Source organism: Mauremys reevesii, linkage group 7, assembly GCF_016161935.1.
Source record: "Mauremys reevesii isolate NIE-2019 linkage group 7, ASM1616193v1, whole genome shotgun sequence".
Classification (NCBI taxonomy): domain Eukaryota; kingdom Metazoa; phylum Chordata; order Testudines; family Geoemydidae; genus Mauremys; species Mauremys reevesii.
In genome coordinates, this window is record NC_052629.1 from 98943033 (window position 1) to 98961872 (window position 18840).

At 38.6% G+C, this 18840-nt stretch overlaps 1 protein-coding gene across 8 annotated transcripts in view; it reads left to right on the forward strand.

The window, feature by feature from the left end:
* CACNA1D (calcium voltage-gated channel subunit alpha1 D) overlaps positions 1–18840 on the forward strand; it is a 351709-nt gene that overhangs the window by 259823 nt on the left and 73046 nt on the right. For all 8 annotated transcript variants that reach the window (XM_039546606.1, XM_039546605.1, XM_039546604.1 and 5 more), the window contains 4 exons: positions 954–1112; positions 3714–3824; positions 12057–12140; positions 12460–12543. In XM_039546606.1, coding sequence (XP_039402540.1) covers positions 954–1112; positions 3714–3824; positions 12057–12140; positions 12460–12543 — 438 coding nt within the window. The remainder of the gene's footprint in view (positions 1–953; positions 1113–3713; positions 3825–12056; positions 12141–12459; positions 12544–18840) is intronic.

Below are 18840 nucleotides of genomic sequence, written 5' to 3' on the forward strand. Positions count from 1 at the left end.
CCAGAGTGGCCACTTGACTTCAAGGGATTATGGGATGTTTCTGGAGGCCAATCACAGTGCAGTAATGCAACACGTCATCCACACTGACACCCCGGCCTTCCAGCTGGGGTGCAGCAAGCTCTATGCTTCTCATGGAGGTGGATTACCAGGAGCACTCCAGCGGCAGAGTCCAGGCAGTCTAAGTGCCTTGCCAGTGTGGACACCTCAGGAGTTAGGGCGCCCAGGGCTGATTTAATGTGCTCTAACTTGCAAGTGTAGCCAGGCCCTTAGATTTCAGACCCCATTGTAGCTGCACTCAGGACTGGCTCTAGGCACCAGCAAACCAAGCACGTGCTTGGGGCAGCACAATTTCAGGGGCGGTTTACACCTGTGCACCATGAATTTACTAGTGCAACTTTACCCTCGTTTCAAAACTGCACTGTTGCTAATTACACTGTAGGTTTGACATTGGTGCAGCTGCATGGGTGGCTGAAAACCCAGTGTAGACAAGGCCTAGATTATAACCAGAATAATCATATTTATTAGTATTAATTAAGATTAAATAGGAAAATTTCATTAGTATTAATTAATGTTTGTTTAGCGCTCTGAAGATGCAAATCACTAAATAAATGCTGAATATTTTAGGATTTTCCTTAGCATTATTTTATGTTTTTTCTGATACAACTGAGCAAAGTGGTGTATATTACTAACCCCAAATTTAAAGAAGCAACAGGGCCTGCTAAACTGCCAGATTAATGTGCTTACTAGTAAACATTCCATAAAAAATATATATACTGCCTGTTTCTGAGGCTTCTATGTATTTTATAATTGTTTGCACTCACAGTAAGTCATATTCAGTTGCTAAATACAATGCATGGATTTATAACAGAAGTAATCATACATGAAGTGCAAGATTTTCATAACTCCTCATTTTGAAGCCTAAACTGAAACTTTTGGTGTTTCTGCTTTTATAGCGTCAGTGTGTGGAATATGCCTTGAAGGCACGCCCTCTGCGTAGATACATTCCAAAAAATCCTTACCAATACAAGTTCTGGTATATGGTGAACTCCACCGGATTTGAGTACATCATGTTTGTCCTCATCATGCTGAACACTCTTTGCTTGGCCATGCAGGTAGGAACAAAACAAGCTGCAAATTTACAGTATAAAGCCTTTGATAATATGATGTTGCTTAATAGGACTTAAAAGGACACTGTCAAACTGTCATTTTTTTAAATAAAGTGACACATTTTTAAAAATTCCATGTCAAGATAAAGCAGCCAAATCCTGTATCCTCTCCCAGGCAAAACAAGCATTTAACACAGGGACCGCAGTATTGGACCCCGGGATCCACATGTTGAGAAGATATGTGGTAGTAGGCCTGGTGGTAATATATCTTCCTGTAGGTACTTTTCATGCCTGCAGTAATCTTACCATTTAGATGGTGAATATCTGATCTGCACTTGAGAGTGCCCTGCTGAAACTCAAATCCTCTGTGTGGTAACTTGTGCTCATTTAGGGCATTAGGTATGCTAATTTGCACCTCAGCGTAATTTCACTTAGGGTACATTTGTTCATTCCCAAGATTGTCCATGCAGAAGATTATCTAGAAAGAACAAAGAAGCCTGTTTATATGGACACGTTTCCCTCAGCCAGCTAAACACGTTATCATGTTTCTGTTCTTTTGCCTAACAGAAGCTGGTATTACTTCAGCTCCTCTTAGTTACTTGCGTTTGTTCTGTGCTGATTTCATGCATGTGCTATGCCATTCTTTCTGTTTCTTGTGTTGATTTTTTCTGACAATCTCTCTCCAAATGTTTAAGAAAAATATGTCTTTTGTGGCACAAGCAACATCTTTGGAAATGCAGGCACTCTTGACCCATTAATAGATGTATTTGTAACGAGAGCCTGGTGAAGTGTATATATGAAAGCTACTAATCCCCCAGTGTTCTGTGGGGCATGGAGAAGAGCTATAGACTGTGACCACCATTGATTCAGAATGACATGGGGAAGAGGAGATATCAAGAGTGAAATCTAAATTGGAGGTGTTTTAGAATCTGAAATGTCAGAAGGAGGGTGTGTCTGGGCATCTCATCCATGAACATAATTGAAAAATTGATGTAGTCAGGAAACATTTATTGCCCTTTCATTTTTACTTTATCTTTCACTTTTCTTCCTGTACCTGGATTCAGCCCATCACTACTGCTCCTGTGCTTCTGATGCATCATTCAACCCTTCCTTAGGCTGTGCCTCCATTATGTAACTATAAATATGAGCTCTTACTGGTAGAATAGATAATATTCTCCCTCTTTTTCATTTTGTCTTTATCTCCTCTTTTGTTTTTTCCTGTCTTTCTTACTATTTTCTCTATATACATCGTGTCTTTTTCACCTGTTGCCTCTCTTCTCTGCTTCCAATGCAACAGATTTTGAACAGAGAAAGAATTGTTAAAATCCAGTTTACATTCCACTGTTTATGATCTTTGCTTCCTTTTTGTATTTCACTCAGTCAGTGATCTCCATTTATGCTGGCAGTGCCCCGTTAAGATTACAGTCACTATACAGTAATGCATTATAGTCTGAATAAAATATGTCAGGCCATTCTAAATAGGTGTCTAAAACAGTGGTTCTCAAACTTTTGTACTGGTGACCCCTTTCACACAGCAACCCCCTTATAAATTTAAAACACTTTTTAATATATTAATTATAAATGCTGGCAAAGCAGGGTTTGGGGTGGAGGCTGACAGCTCGCGATCCCCATGTAATAACCTCGCAACTCCCTGAGGGGTCCTGACCCCCAGTTTGAGAACCCCTGGTCTAAAAGGTGTGACACAAAGTTGTGTAATTAATCCTTAAAATTCATTATATACAGCCTGGGAAATTACTGTTGTTTATATAGTTATGTAGTATTTACTATATTGATCATTTTAAAGCACAGTTTTCTATCTGAATCCATATTTCTTGTCTTTTGGATCATGGCTTCAGGAGAAGGTTATTCAAATTTATTTTTGCCTTAATTTCCGTTAAGTGATTAATGCACATAATTCAAGAACTACTCTCTCCCACCTGTGTGTGTACGTCAGTTCCTCTTTCTCTGTGGCTTTAGCTGGAACATAGGGTTAGTACTTTCTTATATACTATTGTTGACTGTCAGGTCCCTTTTTAATATTTGGCATCTAAAATTAATTGTATTATTCCAGTTGTTGATATGCTTGGCCTAGGTTATGGCTGGAACAGTCTTTTAAGGTTTGTAAAATATCTATATTTATAATGCCTGTCATAGCATCAAGAACATTTCAACCTAAAAACTGCATGTTAAAAACATGGGAACTTAGCTATTTTAAACACCAGGGGCACAAGAACTCTGGTATTAACTAACCACTAAAAAACTCAAAGTAGGAGGCAGTATTGTCCCTAGAGGAGTACTTGGGAGATTATGCCTGAGTCAAACACCATCCCGCAGGACCTGCTCCATATACACAGAGGAGTGAGCAATCTGTTCCATCCAGTACCTGAACCAGAACCAGTCTGAGATTAATCCATTTTTAAACAGGAGTCATTAATTTATCTTGTATCTGAGGTCCATTCATGCACCAAACAATCTTTTACAGAGCTAGTAATGGGCCTACAGTTTACTGGGCTTTATTATTGCGAACTGTTGGTTTATGTCAGCCTCCTTTCAATTAATATTCTTTAATTCTTTATTTTTAAAAAGTGTCATATTTTTAATTCACAGCACTACGGACAGTCTAAGCTGTTTAATGATGCAATGGACATTTTGAATATGGTTTTCACAGGCGTGTTCACTGTTGAAATGGTTTTGAAACTCATTGCATTCAAACCCAAGGTAAGAGATTAGATAGCATTTTGTATATATATAAGTATAACATGAATTTCCCACTAGTTATATATTATTCAAATAAGAGAAGAACCTACATATTTTTCATAGTAAAATATCTGTGAAATCTTCATAGAAGTGTTAATCTGATAGTGTGTGTGTGTATATATGCATCTACAGGAAATGAGATGTAGATATCAGTGAAAAAAATATTACTGAGTAATTGATGAGATCTGGAGTATTTTTGAAGTCACGAAAAGGTTGCTATCTAACCCAGACAAATTTCCTGTTGCAAGCATTATCAAACATAATGTACACAGGTACTAAATTATGTAAGTGATTGTTTAAAAAACACAGATAAGCTTAAAAAATTAAAATCTAATTGACTATAAAGCACTCCATATGATTTTATCTTGTGTATAAAATGCAGATATAGGGTGTGATTCTGCAAATATGCACACAAGTACTTCTTTAGTTTTACTGGGGTTACTCAGATATAAAAGTGTTTGTAGACTGGGGCTGGAGTAGACATTTTAGTTTCCTTGCCTTAAAGGGACACTGTCAAACTAAACATTATGGCCAGATTTTTGAAAGGAGTCATTAAGGTCCTGAACCAATAGGTGGTGAAATTCATGGTGCTGGGAGTGCTGCCCCCCCCCCCCCCCCGACTTGAAGGGTTTCCATCATATACAGGGTTTAGAGTTTGGTTCAATGGCTGTCAGGACCGACACTATACAAATTGTTCCAGCACCCCTGCCTGACCCTCCAAGGAGGTACATGCAGATGTACCCTGAGCCTACATGGAGCATCCTTGACTTTAGTGGGGCTCTGTGTGGAAGCAGAGGTCTACCTTCAGGCATCTCTGTGATAGTCTGGGACTAATTTTGGATGCTTCGATTTTTTGGCTGCCCCACTTGAGACATTTTGGGCCTGGTTTTCAAACATTTTGAAAAATGTCCATTGACTTCATTTGAATATCAGGCCCAGTGCCCAGGGGTGAAAGTGAGCCGGTACAGGCCGGTACTCCGTACCAGTAAGAACCCGCACCAGCCCATACCCAGCCCACATTAAAGCACTGCCACTGCTGAGTAATATTACTGAGTAATTGACGAGATCTGGCCCATACCCAGCCCACATTAAAGCACTGCCACGGCAGTGCTTTAATGTCCCTGCCTCTTTTGCCTCCCCTGTCGGGGGCCCTGCCAGTACGGTCTTTACTGGCAGGGCCGCTGATGGTGGGGCGGGGGAAAAGGGGCAGCACTTTAAGAATGGTCCTTTGCTGTGGCAGCACTTTAACGTTGCTGCCCCCTTCCCTCCCTCGGCGGCCCTGCCGGTAGGGTCTGTACCAGCAGAGCCGCCGACAGGGGAGGCAAAAGGGCAGGGACATTAAAGCACTGCCATAGCAGCACTTTAAGGAGGGTCCTCTGCCACGGCAGCGCTTTAATGTTGCTGCACCCCCCACCCCCCTATTAGCGGGGCTGCCAATGGAGGGGGAGGGAGCGCAGCAACGTTAAAGTGCTGCTGCGGCAAAGGACCCTGCAGCACTTTAAAGTCTCTGCCTCTTTTGCCCCAACCCCTCCCCCCGTCAGCCGCTGACGGGCATGGGGGCAAAGGGAGCAGCTGCCTTGGGGCTGGCGATTTAAAAGGGCCCAGGGCTCCGGACGCCGCTGCCCCTACTGCAGCAGCAGCAGCAGCAGCATGAGCTCCGGGCCCTTTAAATCAAGATAGGAGCTGCAGACGGTGTGGTCCAAGGGCTGGCTGGGAGATGCTGACCCCCAGCCCCGCCCCTTCCACCTGAGGGCCCACCCCTTCCGGGGGCCAGAGACACCCCCACCATACCAGTAAGTGTCCTCAGTTACTTTCATCCCTGCCAGTGTCTCAAGCTGAGCACCCAAAATTTTAGGCATCCAAAATTCTAGTTATCGCTTTTGAAAATGTTGGCCCATAAGTTCTTAAAAATTAATTCCCACTGATTCTAACGACACCTTAAATGATTAAAATGGAAAGAAATGGTAACAATCGAATTTGATTGTCATCATCTATGTTGTTTGTTCACTTCTCACAATCCACCTGTGATAGTGAATGGGAACCAGAAAGAGAAGTTAGACTACATTTTGCTGTCAGTTACAATGAAATCGGTATTTACTCTGATTAGTTTATACCAGCATAAATAAGAGCAGAATTTGGCCCATTGGCTATAAGCGGAAAGTGAAACTGGCCGGTCTAGTTTTACTGACCTACCTCAACTGGGTCTGGTAAGTTTCATGTTCCATTTCCTGCTGGGGAATGTTTTTCTTATTTTCAGTTCAAAGTAATGAAGCTAAAACCATCCCTAGTCTGATTATGGCTGATTAGGCTCCTGACTTTTTCTCGGGTAACTAAAACCTGGTATTCAGACCCAAAGTGTGAGGTTTTGGATAACTGCTCATCTACACACCTACAGGGCTTTCTCTTGCAAGACTCTACAGGGTTCTGCTTTAAATTTTCATGTTCAATATGTATATGTATTTATTTATTTTAATTGTTATGTCCCTAGTCTTATTCAAATACTAGCTGCTTCACCACATTAAAATTCATATTATCTGAGGCCATAAGAGAGATAGTGAAGATGTTTAGGTTGCGGTGTCATCATTATGCTGATTCTGTGTCCTGGCCCTGTTCTGTATGTTGATTGGCTACTGAAGGCTCAGCTAGTTTTAATAGTCCAAAGTGCCCTATACCATCTGTGCTTAGCATGAAGATGGAGTCTTTCCCACGCTTTTGTGATATCAAGACTGAGATTGCTGTAAAAGGCTATACGTAGGACTATCCCTGAAGACAGGTCAGAAGTTTCAGGTAGTGCAAAATGGTGGCAGTACATTACATCACATCAGTGCTTGGTAGGGTGACCAGATAGCAAATATAAAAAATCGGGACAGGGGGTGGGAGGTAAAAGGTGCCTATATAAGAAAAAGCCTCCAGAATTGGGACTGTCCCTATAAAATCAGGACATCTGGTCACCTTAGTGCTCTGTAGAGTGCATGAACTACCTGTTCACCTCTGGAGGCTATTTAAGATGTTGATACTGATCTGCAAGACCTGTGCTGTTTGGGTTCTAACTCTATGAGACTCTGCCTCTGCCATAATGAAGAGCTCTTGATGGTACATTATCACCATGGGTCTATCTCTTTGAATATATGGGGGGCTGGAGGCAGGGGCATCATTTGCTATAAGGTAAGGGATGCAGTTTCTCCCCACCCTCGACCTTTCATAGGGTCTAGATACTCCATTATGTCTTCCACTTTTTGCCACCACCCGTACTTCTCCAGACTTTGGATATGGTCATTAGGAAAGCAAACTTTGCCTTCCCCAGAATGTTTCTGAAATGATCCCTTGGGTGGAGGGAAGGTATTTTCTGGGGAGGGTCCTTATTTCCAGAATTCAGTTCCCACACTGGTCCAACAGAGCCCAAATTTGTTGACCAGCAGGGCATGGTGAAAGGACCATAAGTTTAGTCAGAGTTTTGCCTGAGATTGATTAGCAAGCAGGGATCTTAGGAGGCAAAGGCATTAAATATCTTTAAGGTGGCTTTTGTTATCAGTTGGAGATTTTACCTTTGCTTTTTATTGTGAAGTGTCCTTTTTAAAGATACTTACACAGTAGTATATTATTGACTGTGTTTTTAATTGCTGTAAATGAGATGACAGGCTAGGAAATGGGTAAATGCCATTTATAAAGCTAAATATAAAAAAGACATTTTTTAAACTGGTAAAATCATCTTTATTAATATTTGGGTCTATAAATGCACATTTTAAAGCAAAGCTACATTTTGGTTTGGGGTTGTTGCTGTGTGGAGGTTAATTTCTGGTATGTTTATTCTGTCACTGGGTTATTTGACTTGATCTGGGGGAATTGACAGAACGGTCTATTTATTTAGCCCCAGATTCTCAAAGTTATTTAGGCAACTAACTCCCATTGAGTTCAGTGAGAGTCAAAGGTCCTTAAATACCTTTGCGGACCCATTCCTTAGTACTTCTTTAAAAGCTCTCAGGGGCATCAGCTAGACACTCCATTACTGTACTATATATAAATCCACATAAATTAATTAAATAAATAAATTAAATGTTGTGCCTAAGCTATTTGACAGTGTCCCTTCAGCACTTTGAGTCAAATACTGTAAAAGATACGGTCACCTGTTCTAAGGCCCATTCAAACCTAATGGCGATTAAAATACACTGATACGGTATTGTGGCATGTCAAATCAAGATACTGCAGACTGCCTTTCAATTCTGAAATATAGAAAACCTTCAGTGAGTGCCAGATATTAAGGGCTTGATCTGGCAATAAAGAGCTGAGTGCCCTACACTTTCTTTGACTGATTTGGGAATTGAGGGTATGTCTACACTGCAATTAGACATCTGCGGCTGACCCATGCCAGCTGACTTGGGCTCACGGGTCTCAGGCTAAGGGTCTGTTTAACTGCAGTTTAGATGTTCAGGCTCAGGCTGTAGCCCAAGCTCTGGGACTCTCCTCCCTTGCAGGGTCCTAGAGCCCGGGCTCCAGCCTGAGCCCGAACATCTACACCTCAGTTAAACAGCCCCTTAGCTCAAACCTGAGTCAGCTGGCACAGGCTTTTAACTGGAGTGTAGATGTACCCTGAGGGCACTCAGTAGCTGGCAGAATTGGGCCCTAAGTTTTCAGTTGTGCATTGTGACTACCAAAATATTTAGATAATAGATCAAAATGTATTTAATTCTGTAACCTAGGTACTCCCTAGGAGTTGTTTTTACTTTGCAGCATTTGCTGAATAAAAGTTTGCAATGTCCGTTAAAAGGCAAGACTTGATTAAACCAAGTTATTCTTCACAAGTACCAACCTCAGTTTGTCTAGTGTGCCTGGCACATTACAAAAGAAAATATTTCTATGAAATCTAAAGTAATACGTCAGTAAATACTGTTTACGCAGTTTCATGAAAGCCAGCCATTACTTGAATTTGTAATGATTTTCCATGCTGTTTTACATCAGATTTTTGTAAGAAAAAAGGAAAGATGGCTAGTAAGTGAATTGATCCTGAGTGATTGCAGTGGTGAAACTACTAATTTGTGTGTTAATGTTTATTTGCTGTGACTTGTCCATTTATACATTTCTCCCTTCTCCAAAATCATCTTTATCTTTTAGTTTTTTGTTTGCTTTTGCTTTACATATTACTTTGAACAATATTTGTCTATACTGATGGAAAAGATTTGATACAATAAGCATGTCTTAAGGTATTTTAGCAATATGGAATCAAAATGTGAATGTGTTATTTATGTGGCTTCCATTGTAGCAATGTCTAGTAAAATAATATTTTCTATAGTGAAATGTATCCTTCTATAGAGACCATCACACAGTTTATACACCACTTATGCCCTACGCTTTAGGGAGATGTAGTAGGGACAGATGGCATAGTACATCCGGAGTTTGGTTTTGTAGAGCATCTGACTGTTGCTTGTCTCTAGTTTGTTCTTTTTATATATAAATTTTGCATCGTTGTTTAAAAATCTGTAAAGATATTTAATAAATAAGTAGAAGAAATTAGGAAAACAAAAGGATGAAATAATATTGTTAGAGCAGCTTCCCTGGCCATGTCTACACTTACAAGATTATAGCAGTACCAATACAGCTGTGTTGCTGTAAGAGCACTCATGTAGCCGCATTATGTCAATGGGAGAGAGCTCTCCTATCCACGTAATAAAACCAGCTTAACGAGCAGCAGTAGCTATGTCAGTGGGACTCCCGCTGACATAGCGCTGTGCACAAAAGCACTTATGCCAGCAAAATTAATGGCTCTAAGGGAGGCATTTTTTCACACCCTTGAGTGGCAAAAGTTTTGCCGACATAAGTGCTACTGTAGACTTAGTATCGTGTAGTGCTCAGTATTGTCGAGGTGGTGTCCCATGATATCTAACAGAAACATTAGCAATGATTTGTTCATGGAAAGGAGTGGGGCATAGGTTTGAGAACTGGATGTGATTGGTTGGGATGCTAAATACACCAATTATCCTGTGTTGGAATTGATGGTCAACTACAGATAGCTAGTTAATGCAACACAAAGGGACATGAATGGTGACCAGACTGACGCCCTTCCCCAACTTGCAATATGGAATAGCAGTGATACTTACATTCTTCCTTGGATGGTTGATAGTTAAAAATAATATTTGTAAAATGTTGTATAAGTGTAGATCATTGTTAAGCCAGACAATAGCAGAGATGGAAATGGAACTCAGCCTCTTGTGACTCCCAACCCTGAGCTCCTTGCCCTGCCTAGACCATTCTACAGAGCCGTCTCCTTCCCGGGGAGCTCATTCAAAATTCTCAAGAGCGAATTTCCACATAATTTCCATTTTCACGTTTCAGAGTGAAAAATTTTCAACCATAGAAGCTTGTCAAAAATATCTAAACTTCAGGAGGTGCCAAATCTTGAGAAACAATTTAGCAAAATGAGATATATAATTGTCATTTATATATATCTCATTTTGCGTAGGTCTGCAATTAAAGAAATATCTTTTATTGTGTTATGATAGCAACTTAAATCTATTGATTTTTTTAAAAAATTCTTTACAGTAAATGGTGTGCTAATAAGAAAGGTGTATAGACATTAATTTAGGTTAGCACTCTTGATTGTTTATCTATTTTGGTACATTTATTTTTTTTAAATTGCACTAAAATCAAAAAGCTAATAGATGTTTTCCTAATATTTTAATTGACCCAGGATTCTAGTCTATTGACATCAGTAGGAGATCCAGATTGCTTTAAGATTTCTCCCAAAGTGTATGTTGGTGTCCACTCTAGATTCATTAGCAGAGATTAGCAGGCAAAACAGTGATTGTATGAGAAAAATGAACATATATGGTCATCCCATAGGTTTCATTATATTGAAATCTGAGGAAATTGCAGTAGAGCATCTGGATTTCTTCAGTAACCAGATAAGACCCAAATATAATTATAAGAGAACCTATAATCTCTATTTTCTGTAGAGTCATATTCGACATCTGGATTTGTTATCAGTGTCTGGATTTAATCCCAGTTTAACCAAGAGAAATACCTCAACAACATTTCTGTTAAAATTCTTCTTTGTGCCAGCCAACCTGGTGTGAGGGACCCATAGGGCAGAGATGAATTGATACCTAAGTCATTCCTACTATTTTATGACCATTTGATGCATCAGTAACATATATAGGCTATTTTAATGGGATATATTTAAAGTCAGAAGGGGTCTGAGGAAACAGAATTAAGTGATTTACATAATTTTTTTGCAGTGTAGTAGCTGGAGCTGCATCGTTAAGGATTTGTTCCTATTGAAATCAAAAACAAACTCACTGATTTCAGTAGTACAGGATCAGGCCCTAAATGCCAACACATTTTGGGTAGAGCTACACAGCAGCTGAGAAGTTTGTTTCTGCTCGAGTTAGTGTGCCAACAGCTGTGGGCAGTTGCATGGGAGGTGACTTGGGCTAGCTGCTGAGTACGTACCCAGGAGGTCAGCCAAGATTGTGCTCAGGCATCTAGCATGAGCTGCCACCTATGCCACCCCAGCCATATTGCTATTTTTAGCATGGTAGCTTAAAAAGAGCTAGCGTGTGTATGTCTATCCAAGCTAGGAATCATACCTCCCAGCTGCTATGTAGACATTTGAGTTTCTAAGCCCTAACTCTTTGCATTAAATGATTAATTTACCTATATAGGACCAAATTCTACCCTCTGATCTTCATGCACAAACTCATGTATCTGAATGGGAATTGAGGATGTGTAGTTAAGGGAAGTGTCTGACCCTTGTCACAGACTTTCAGGAAGTCACAACACAAAGGAGGTCCCAGCACGGATGGACCTATATCTCCAACATCAAAGTTATTTTGTTAGCACCTGTCAGGATGTGTAAGTAACAATTGTTACAACACTGCTGAGAGTCTAATAAACAGTTTGATATAATGCCAATTTGCCACGTCGGTGCTTATAAGATGTGTGTGTGTGTGTGTGTATATATATACACGTGTATATATATATATATATTTGCTATATATACTTATATGTGTGAGTATATATATATATAGAGAGAGAAATATACTTTTCCTTCAGTAGGCAATATTGTTTGTTTTGTTTTCTCATTAGATCACAGGTTTTGTTTTAAGTAATTTCTGTTTATGCAAAACTAAACAGAAGTATGCAAATATTTGACATTTCATGTGTAATCACAAACATTTGCACCCTGCCTGCTCTGTTCAGGGCTATTTTAGTGATGCCTGGAATGCGTTTGACTCCCTCATCGTTATTGGCAGCATAGTAGACGTCGTTCTCAGTGAAGCCGATGTGAGTATACCTCAGCTTAATTCCCACAGTCCCCACTTCTTTCTCTGTCTCCCCACTATTTCCATCATCTGGACAAGTCACAGATTTTGATCCAACATTTCTAAACTTTGAATTTAGAAACAGGCCAGTCATAGTTCAGTTATGTTGATATGGGAAAGAAATAGCCTTTTTCACTGCCGATTATCTCAAACAGAAAGATTGTATGTTGGTGCATCAGAGAAGTCGAGAATGTTTTTGTGTTATAACACTGTCCTTTTCTTCTCTTTTTCTGTTTGTGTTTTTCTCTTGCTCTCTTTCTGCTGAATGCTTGTCCTAACAGCACTATTTCACTGATGCATGGAACACTTTTGATGCCTTAATTGTTGTTGGTAGCGTCGTTGATATTGCTATAACAGAAGTTAATGTAAGTAACAACTGTTCATGCACTAAAAAGTAATTGCTGTCATCAATACAGAAAATGTAAACTTTGCCCCATAAATCCATATTTTACATTCTGGAGTAAAAGACTAAATATTGATACAGATACAGATATAGCTATAACTGTAGCTAGATAGTATCAGAGGGGTCGCCATGTTAGTCTGGATCTGTAAAAACAGCAAAGAGTCTTGTGGCACCTTATAGACTTTGTCTATAGACTTTGTCTATAAGGTGCCACAGGACTCTTTGCTGCTGTAGCTAGATAGATACACATATATATGCACTCACAGATATAAAATAGTAAAACAATGAGTATTAATTTTTCTTTCTACATATATACTGAATATATTTTAAATCATTTAATTTTTTTTAAATAAGGAAAAAAACAGATCTTTGCTAACACCCATTTCAATTTGAAGCCCAGTAATTTTTTGTGAGTAATTTGATCTAATCCCTCAGGCATCTAATAGTGGTCTTCAAGGGTCAGTAGTTTAATAAGCCATGTATTTTCAGGTGGGAGTCCTAGGGTTTGAGAATGATCTAGGAATTCATGTCTCCCAGGCTGGTGGAATTGGGGTGCTCTCAGTCGCTGACAAAGAGCATAGCACTTACTGCTTTTCCTCTTTCCTTCCTCCAGGAAATTGTTCTGGAGTTTCAATGCAGTTTGAAAAGTTTGTGAATTCCATAAACCCATCTTAGATTGGCCAAAATTTTGAGCCACAGCCTCTTGACAAACACTCTGGATGAGACTATTTGGGCAAGAGAGAGAGCTCTTCCCAAGGCCATGCAGGGTAGCAGATAGAGAAAGAAGATGCTTTCTGTTTAGTTTGTATCACACTTACTGTAATTACACCAAGCAAGATAAACTGTGAGAAGGAATAAATTGAAAACTAACAAACTATGGCCCAGCTTCTAGCCAGCTCTTGAGGGGACGTGCAAGGGGAGGGGAGGACACGAGTAGCTTCCCCTACATACACACATCTCTTGTGCCCCTGTGTAGGGGCTGGTCAAAGTCATGTTGGGGAGCATAGTATCTCCTCCTTCCTAGTGCCTCAAGGGACATGAAGAAGGGAAGAGAAAAGAGTGATGGGGATGGGCCTAAGTCAGTCAGAGTAGTTGTAGTTGAGAGAAAATAATAATATGCAAAGCTTTAAGCTTTTGGTTCTAGCCTATTTGGTAAGCACTGTAATATACATTTAATAAAATGTATACATGTGTTGAAACCTGATATGGAAACAAATATGCTGCTTTATCAGGTTATAATATAATTTTTAAAATGTCTAAACCAGCACACAGTAGGTATCTGCTAATTTGCACTAAGAACTTGAAATTCCTATGTGAATTAGAAATTTTTGAAAATTAACAAATAAGAGAATAAACATGATCAAAATAATTTTAAGTTACTGTATAATACAATTTCATTCTTATTTGGTTTTGACAAGTGTAGAATATTTTGAATTATATACAGTATACAAGCTGCTCATTACCCTTTCTACTACTACACAGGGGGGGGGTTGAGAACAATGGTGATGATGCAGAAGCCAGAAAGAACACGGTTTAACTTTCAGATTTCATGCAGAGTTTGCACAGCTAGCAGTTAAGGGAAAGAAATCTTTTTACTAGCAGACTGAGTAAATTTGAGCTGGATGTTCATATGGGACAGTGAACATGGAACCCACATTATTCCATTTTTACAGAGACACTTCTGAAGAATAATTGCACTTCATTGGCCAGATTTTCAAAAGCGGCCTCTACATTTGTGTGCCCAAAATTGCCTGTGATGGTTTTTCGAGGCCCAAGTTTTTTCATGCCCCAAACTTGGACTTCCAAGTTCAGCTCAAATAGTTATTTATTATCCAGCTTGCATACACAACTGTTGTTTTGTATGGGGAAGTATGACTTTTGGGACATACAGAAACGTGGCCACCTAAAATTGCTTTCCCTCAAAGCTACAAAATGTATTCACATATGAAGGGGTAGTGAAAATAGTATATGAGATATGATTATGATAGTCTGCGGTTAACACTATGTTGACAGTGGTTTATCTGACAGCATTACTTGTAAGTATAACTGATTACTGCTAAGTTTTCATCTGTGATTAACTCTGACTTTGTACTAATTCACGTATTTGGCTTGAAAATTGTCGAGATAAAACTGGTGAGCTCTAGTTCAGTGCATGCGCTGTATTTTGTGTTTAGATTTAAAGTGTTAGCACTTTCATTTCTGAGCCTTTCATGCCTTCTCACTATAGAAAAGTCTCATTGTTGATGTCTTCTACTGCACAACAGACTCTTTTTTTCATCTCTGTTTTTACTCTGTATCACATTTAGTGTGCTTAATTTGTTTGTGAAAGTGTGGATATGTTGTAGTTGGTTTCTAGGTTTGATTTCCCATTTCCAACATGAAATATTAGTTACTGTAGACTCTCTATAAAAATGCTCGGCTTTTATATGGCTACTGTTTGTGATTCTAGTGAGTATTCCTGCTTTGTTCATCTCCATATAACTGATCAAAACTTTTAAAATTAGAATCTTATATTTTCAAAATCCCTTTATTAACATTTTTCAATGGCATCCTCAAACATGTTGTGTACAACACAACTTTTTTTTTCTAACAGTGATAGAAAATGGATTGATATTGGGATATTTGTAGCACCACAAGGATGTTAATAAGGCCTTGTATTTGAGATTTCAGGCACCACTGTAGCTGCAGCTGCACAAATGTCAAGTATAGACACTATTTACACCAGTGTAGTTAAAAACAGTTGTAAGCTGCACCAGTGCAAACTGTTTTGCAGCAGTGTAAATCATATCTACATAAAGGGTTTGCACTGGTGCAGCTACACTAGTGGATTAAATCTCAGTGTCAGCAAGGTCTTAGAAGTCTCGCCAACACATAGGGATGTTCAGATCAACAGCTGAACATTTCTATATATTTCCACATAGAAATTGCCTCATTCTGTGAAAATAACTAGGCTACAAACTAACTTTACATTAGTGTACTCCAGAATAACTCCAAGGGTCAATGGAGGTACTTCAGATTTACATTAGTGTGAGATCTGTACCTGACTCAACTTGTTCAAGTGAGTGGGTTGGACTTCTCATTTAAGTGTCATACTGATGGCAGTATGAAATCTAGTAAAATATGTCATCTTTTTAATTTGTTATTTTATAAGATATGGTTATTTCAGAGTTTTATAATAATATTTATGATGCCTGAAGATTGACTCTTGTGGTCCTATAACCTCTCTTTCACAGCGTGTCCAGGAGAGGATTTTCCTATGTAGTCATATCAGATATTGAATGCCCTCAACTCCCATGCAAGTCAGGGTGAGTTCAGGGTGCTTGAAACCTCACAAGAGTGCTTAGCACTCTGCAGGATCAAGCCATGACCAGGAACCACATGTGTTCCTTGACGCATTTTATGATATAGATAACCTCAGAGCAATATATATACACAGTTTGCGGTTGTTGTTTCTAGTTTTTAGTTAATCTCCCTACCATCTGCCAATATTTCTTTTCTGCCACCTAATTGGTTTTCATGTTCATTTTATTTTTAGAAATTTTTAGAGGCAAGTATATATTAATAAATTTATATACGGTATAGCAATTTAAATAATAAAAGCACTACTAAAGCCATATAATATTTTTTATTTCTTTGTTCACATTTTGTTTTCCAGAGTTTCCAATGACACACAAGATCTTGCTTGGTCATCTAAATTGTTCCTTCTAAATAAAAAAAAAATTAAAAAATCAGAGAACAGTGACTTTGAGTCATGAAATGTGATTGCTGCAGTCTGGGATTTGAACATATGTAACTTAACTACAAGACAATCAAAGATAAATATTTCTGAAATGTAATTACAGGACACATTTGGAGCTTGTGGTTACAAAAAGGTGATTTTACATTTTGCATTTGTCACTTGAGAAACAGTTTGGATGACCATCAGGGGGTGACGCAGAAGCATGTTCACATTGTGTTGTACACTGGTAGATTGTCTACAAGAGCTTCGCATTCACATGCTCTTTACTTTTTCACCATTAACATTTGATTGTACACAAGCTGCTAAAATCTCAAAAAATATGGAAGGTTCACTTTCCTGGTCTCAACTGTATCTCTTTTATTTAGTCCGAATGGTACTAATCCCATGCTTAAAGTTAAGCACATCTTAAGTGTTTTGCTGAAACAGGGCGTAAGGTGACAGTACCAGTAATCTTGGCTCTCACTTCCCCAGTAAAACCATTCAAATTCAACTCACCTCTTTTAAAATATTGCAAGTCTTACTTATGTTTATTTCTGGTTTCATTGATTCTAAGGACAACAGGAAGGGACCATTGTGATACTCTAGTCTGACCTCCTCTATAACACAGGCCATAGAACTTCCCCAAAATAGTTTTAGCTGGAATTATTTTGGGGAAGTCCTTTGGCTTATATTATACAGAAGGTCAGACTACATGATCACATTGGTAAAATTTTGTAATCTACCATTGCAACCATCAGTGGGCCAGGGCAGTAGGACAAGCCAGGAAGATCTCCCGTAGAAATAGAATTTGGCCAGGCTGTCCTATGGGCATAAAGAAATACCGCTTTAGCATTCCAGGGCGATAAATAGTATAATATTGACTTACCAATAATTTTGGGTCTGAATTTACAGTTGCAAATCAAGCAAAACAAAGAAGGGATCTTTAGGTCCTCATTTGGGTTGTAGTTCACTTGCACTGATTTTACAGTGGTGGCAAAAGTTCCATTGACTTCAATAGGGTCAGGATTTCACCCTTTGACTTCACCAGAGTTACTCTTCATTTACACCAGTGTGAGTTCAGAATCAGGCCTTTATTTTTTATTGACTCGTTTTTACATATGCAGATAACTGTACTAAAAAAAACGTGTTTGCACATGCAGACTATGAGGCTAGATTGTGAACTGTTTGCTGACATGTGGGAGCAGTTACTCATAGGAGTAGTCTAACTGAACTAAATGAGACTGCCTGTGAAGTAAGCTACTACTCAGCATGACTAACAGTGGCAGAATCTGGCCTTAGAGAGTCACTTGCACAATTAGGTATTTGCATGTATTCATTTGAAATCACGCATGTTTTCATGTGAATATTGGTTTTGTGAATGCATTTACTGTTTGTGCATATTCTGCAGATTCAGCTTAAGCCTTGTTTGCAAATGTATCTTTTTATGTCTAAGAATAGTTCAGAAAACTGTACTGTTATATAGAGCTTTCCATCTAAGCACATCAAAGCACATTGCAATAATTAATCCACACACTACCCCTAAAATATTAGTTATCTTCTGAGTTATTTTCATAGAGGTGTTAAATTATGATAATTGAGTTACTTTATCAGGATGACTCATAATATAAGGTAACTCTGACCATGTGAACATAAGGGTCCACAGGGATGGATCCCTTTCCAAGATCAGGGCCTTAGTTAGTCTAACTGAATAAGGGACAGTCATTTAGTAATCTGGTCAATTCACACTTATTTCAATGGGTACGATATAAATGCAACATTTAAAATATAATATTATAGTACTAAATGCATGTGTTTTAGAGGGAAAATAATTATTTCCCATGCCCATATTAGATTTCCCTACATAAATATATACTTCCCAATATTTACTGAACAATATATATGTAAGCACTTGATTGGCTTTTGAATTAGGATCACTATAGGCATCGTTAATATTATGAAAAAAATCAACAGCCACATTTGAAACACTGCTTTTATGCTCTTAAAAAACATTATTGTGCCCTTCATGTTTTTAAAGATATTTTGACAACTTAGATGCTTTTTTTACCTATGTTATTGTCACCATATATTTGTACCTCAGATGTTTCCTGCTGCATCATATCAATAAATTAATACATCACACCCTGGAATAATGTAGTGCCCTTTGATACACTTCTGTAACAGGAAGCATTTGATCTACACTGTCTACTCATGTCCACTGTCTCACATCATATATGTACATACATATATTTTAATTTTTATCACAGAATTGCAGTTTGCTTCAAATGCATGATGTAATCAGTTTTGCATTGTTTGCAGTTTGATATAGCGTAGCTTAAAAGATATGCATTTCCAAAGTCAGAAGGTTTATTTGCCACTTTACTTTCACTGCAGGGTGAGAGATGTCAGAAGAGTTATCATTGAGATAATAACTGAAGTAATTGAGAGATATATTTACTTCTTTGTATGCAACAAGAAAAACATGGTGTTAGATTGTTAGCAGGTTGTGAATATTTGGATCTGGAAGTCTAAGGGAAAAGTTTG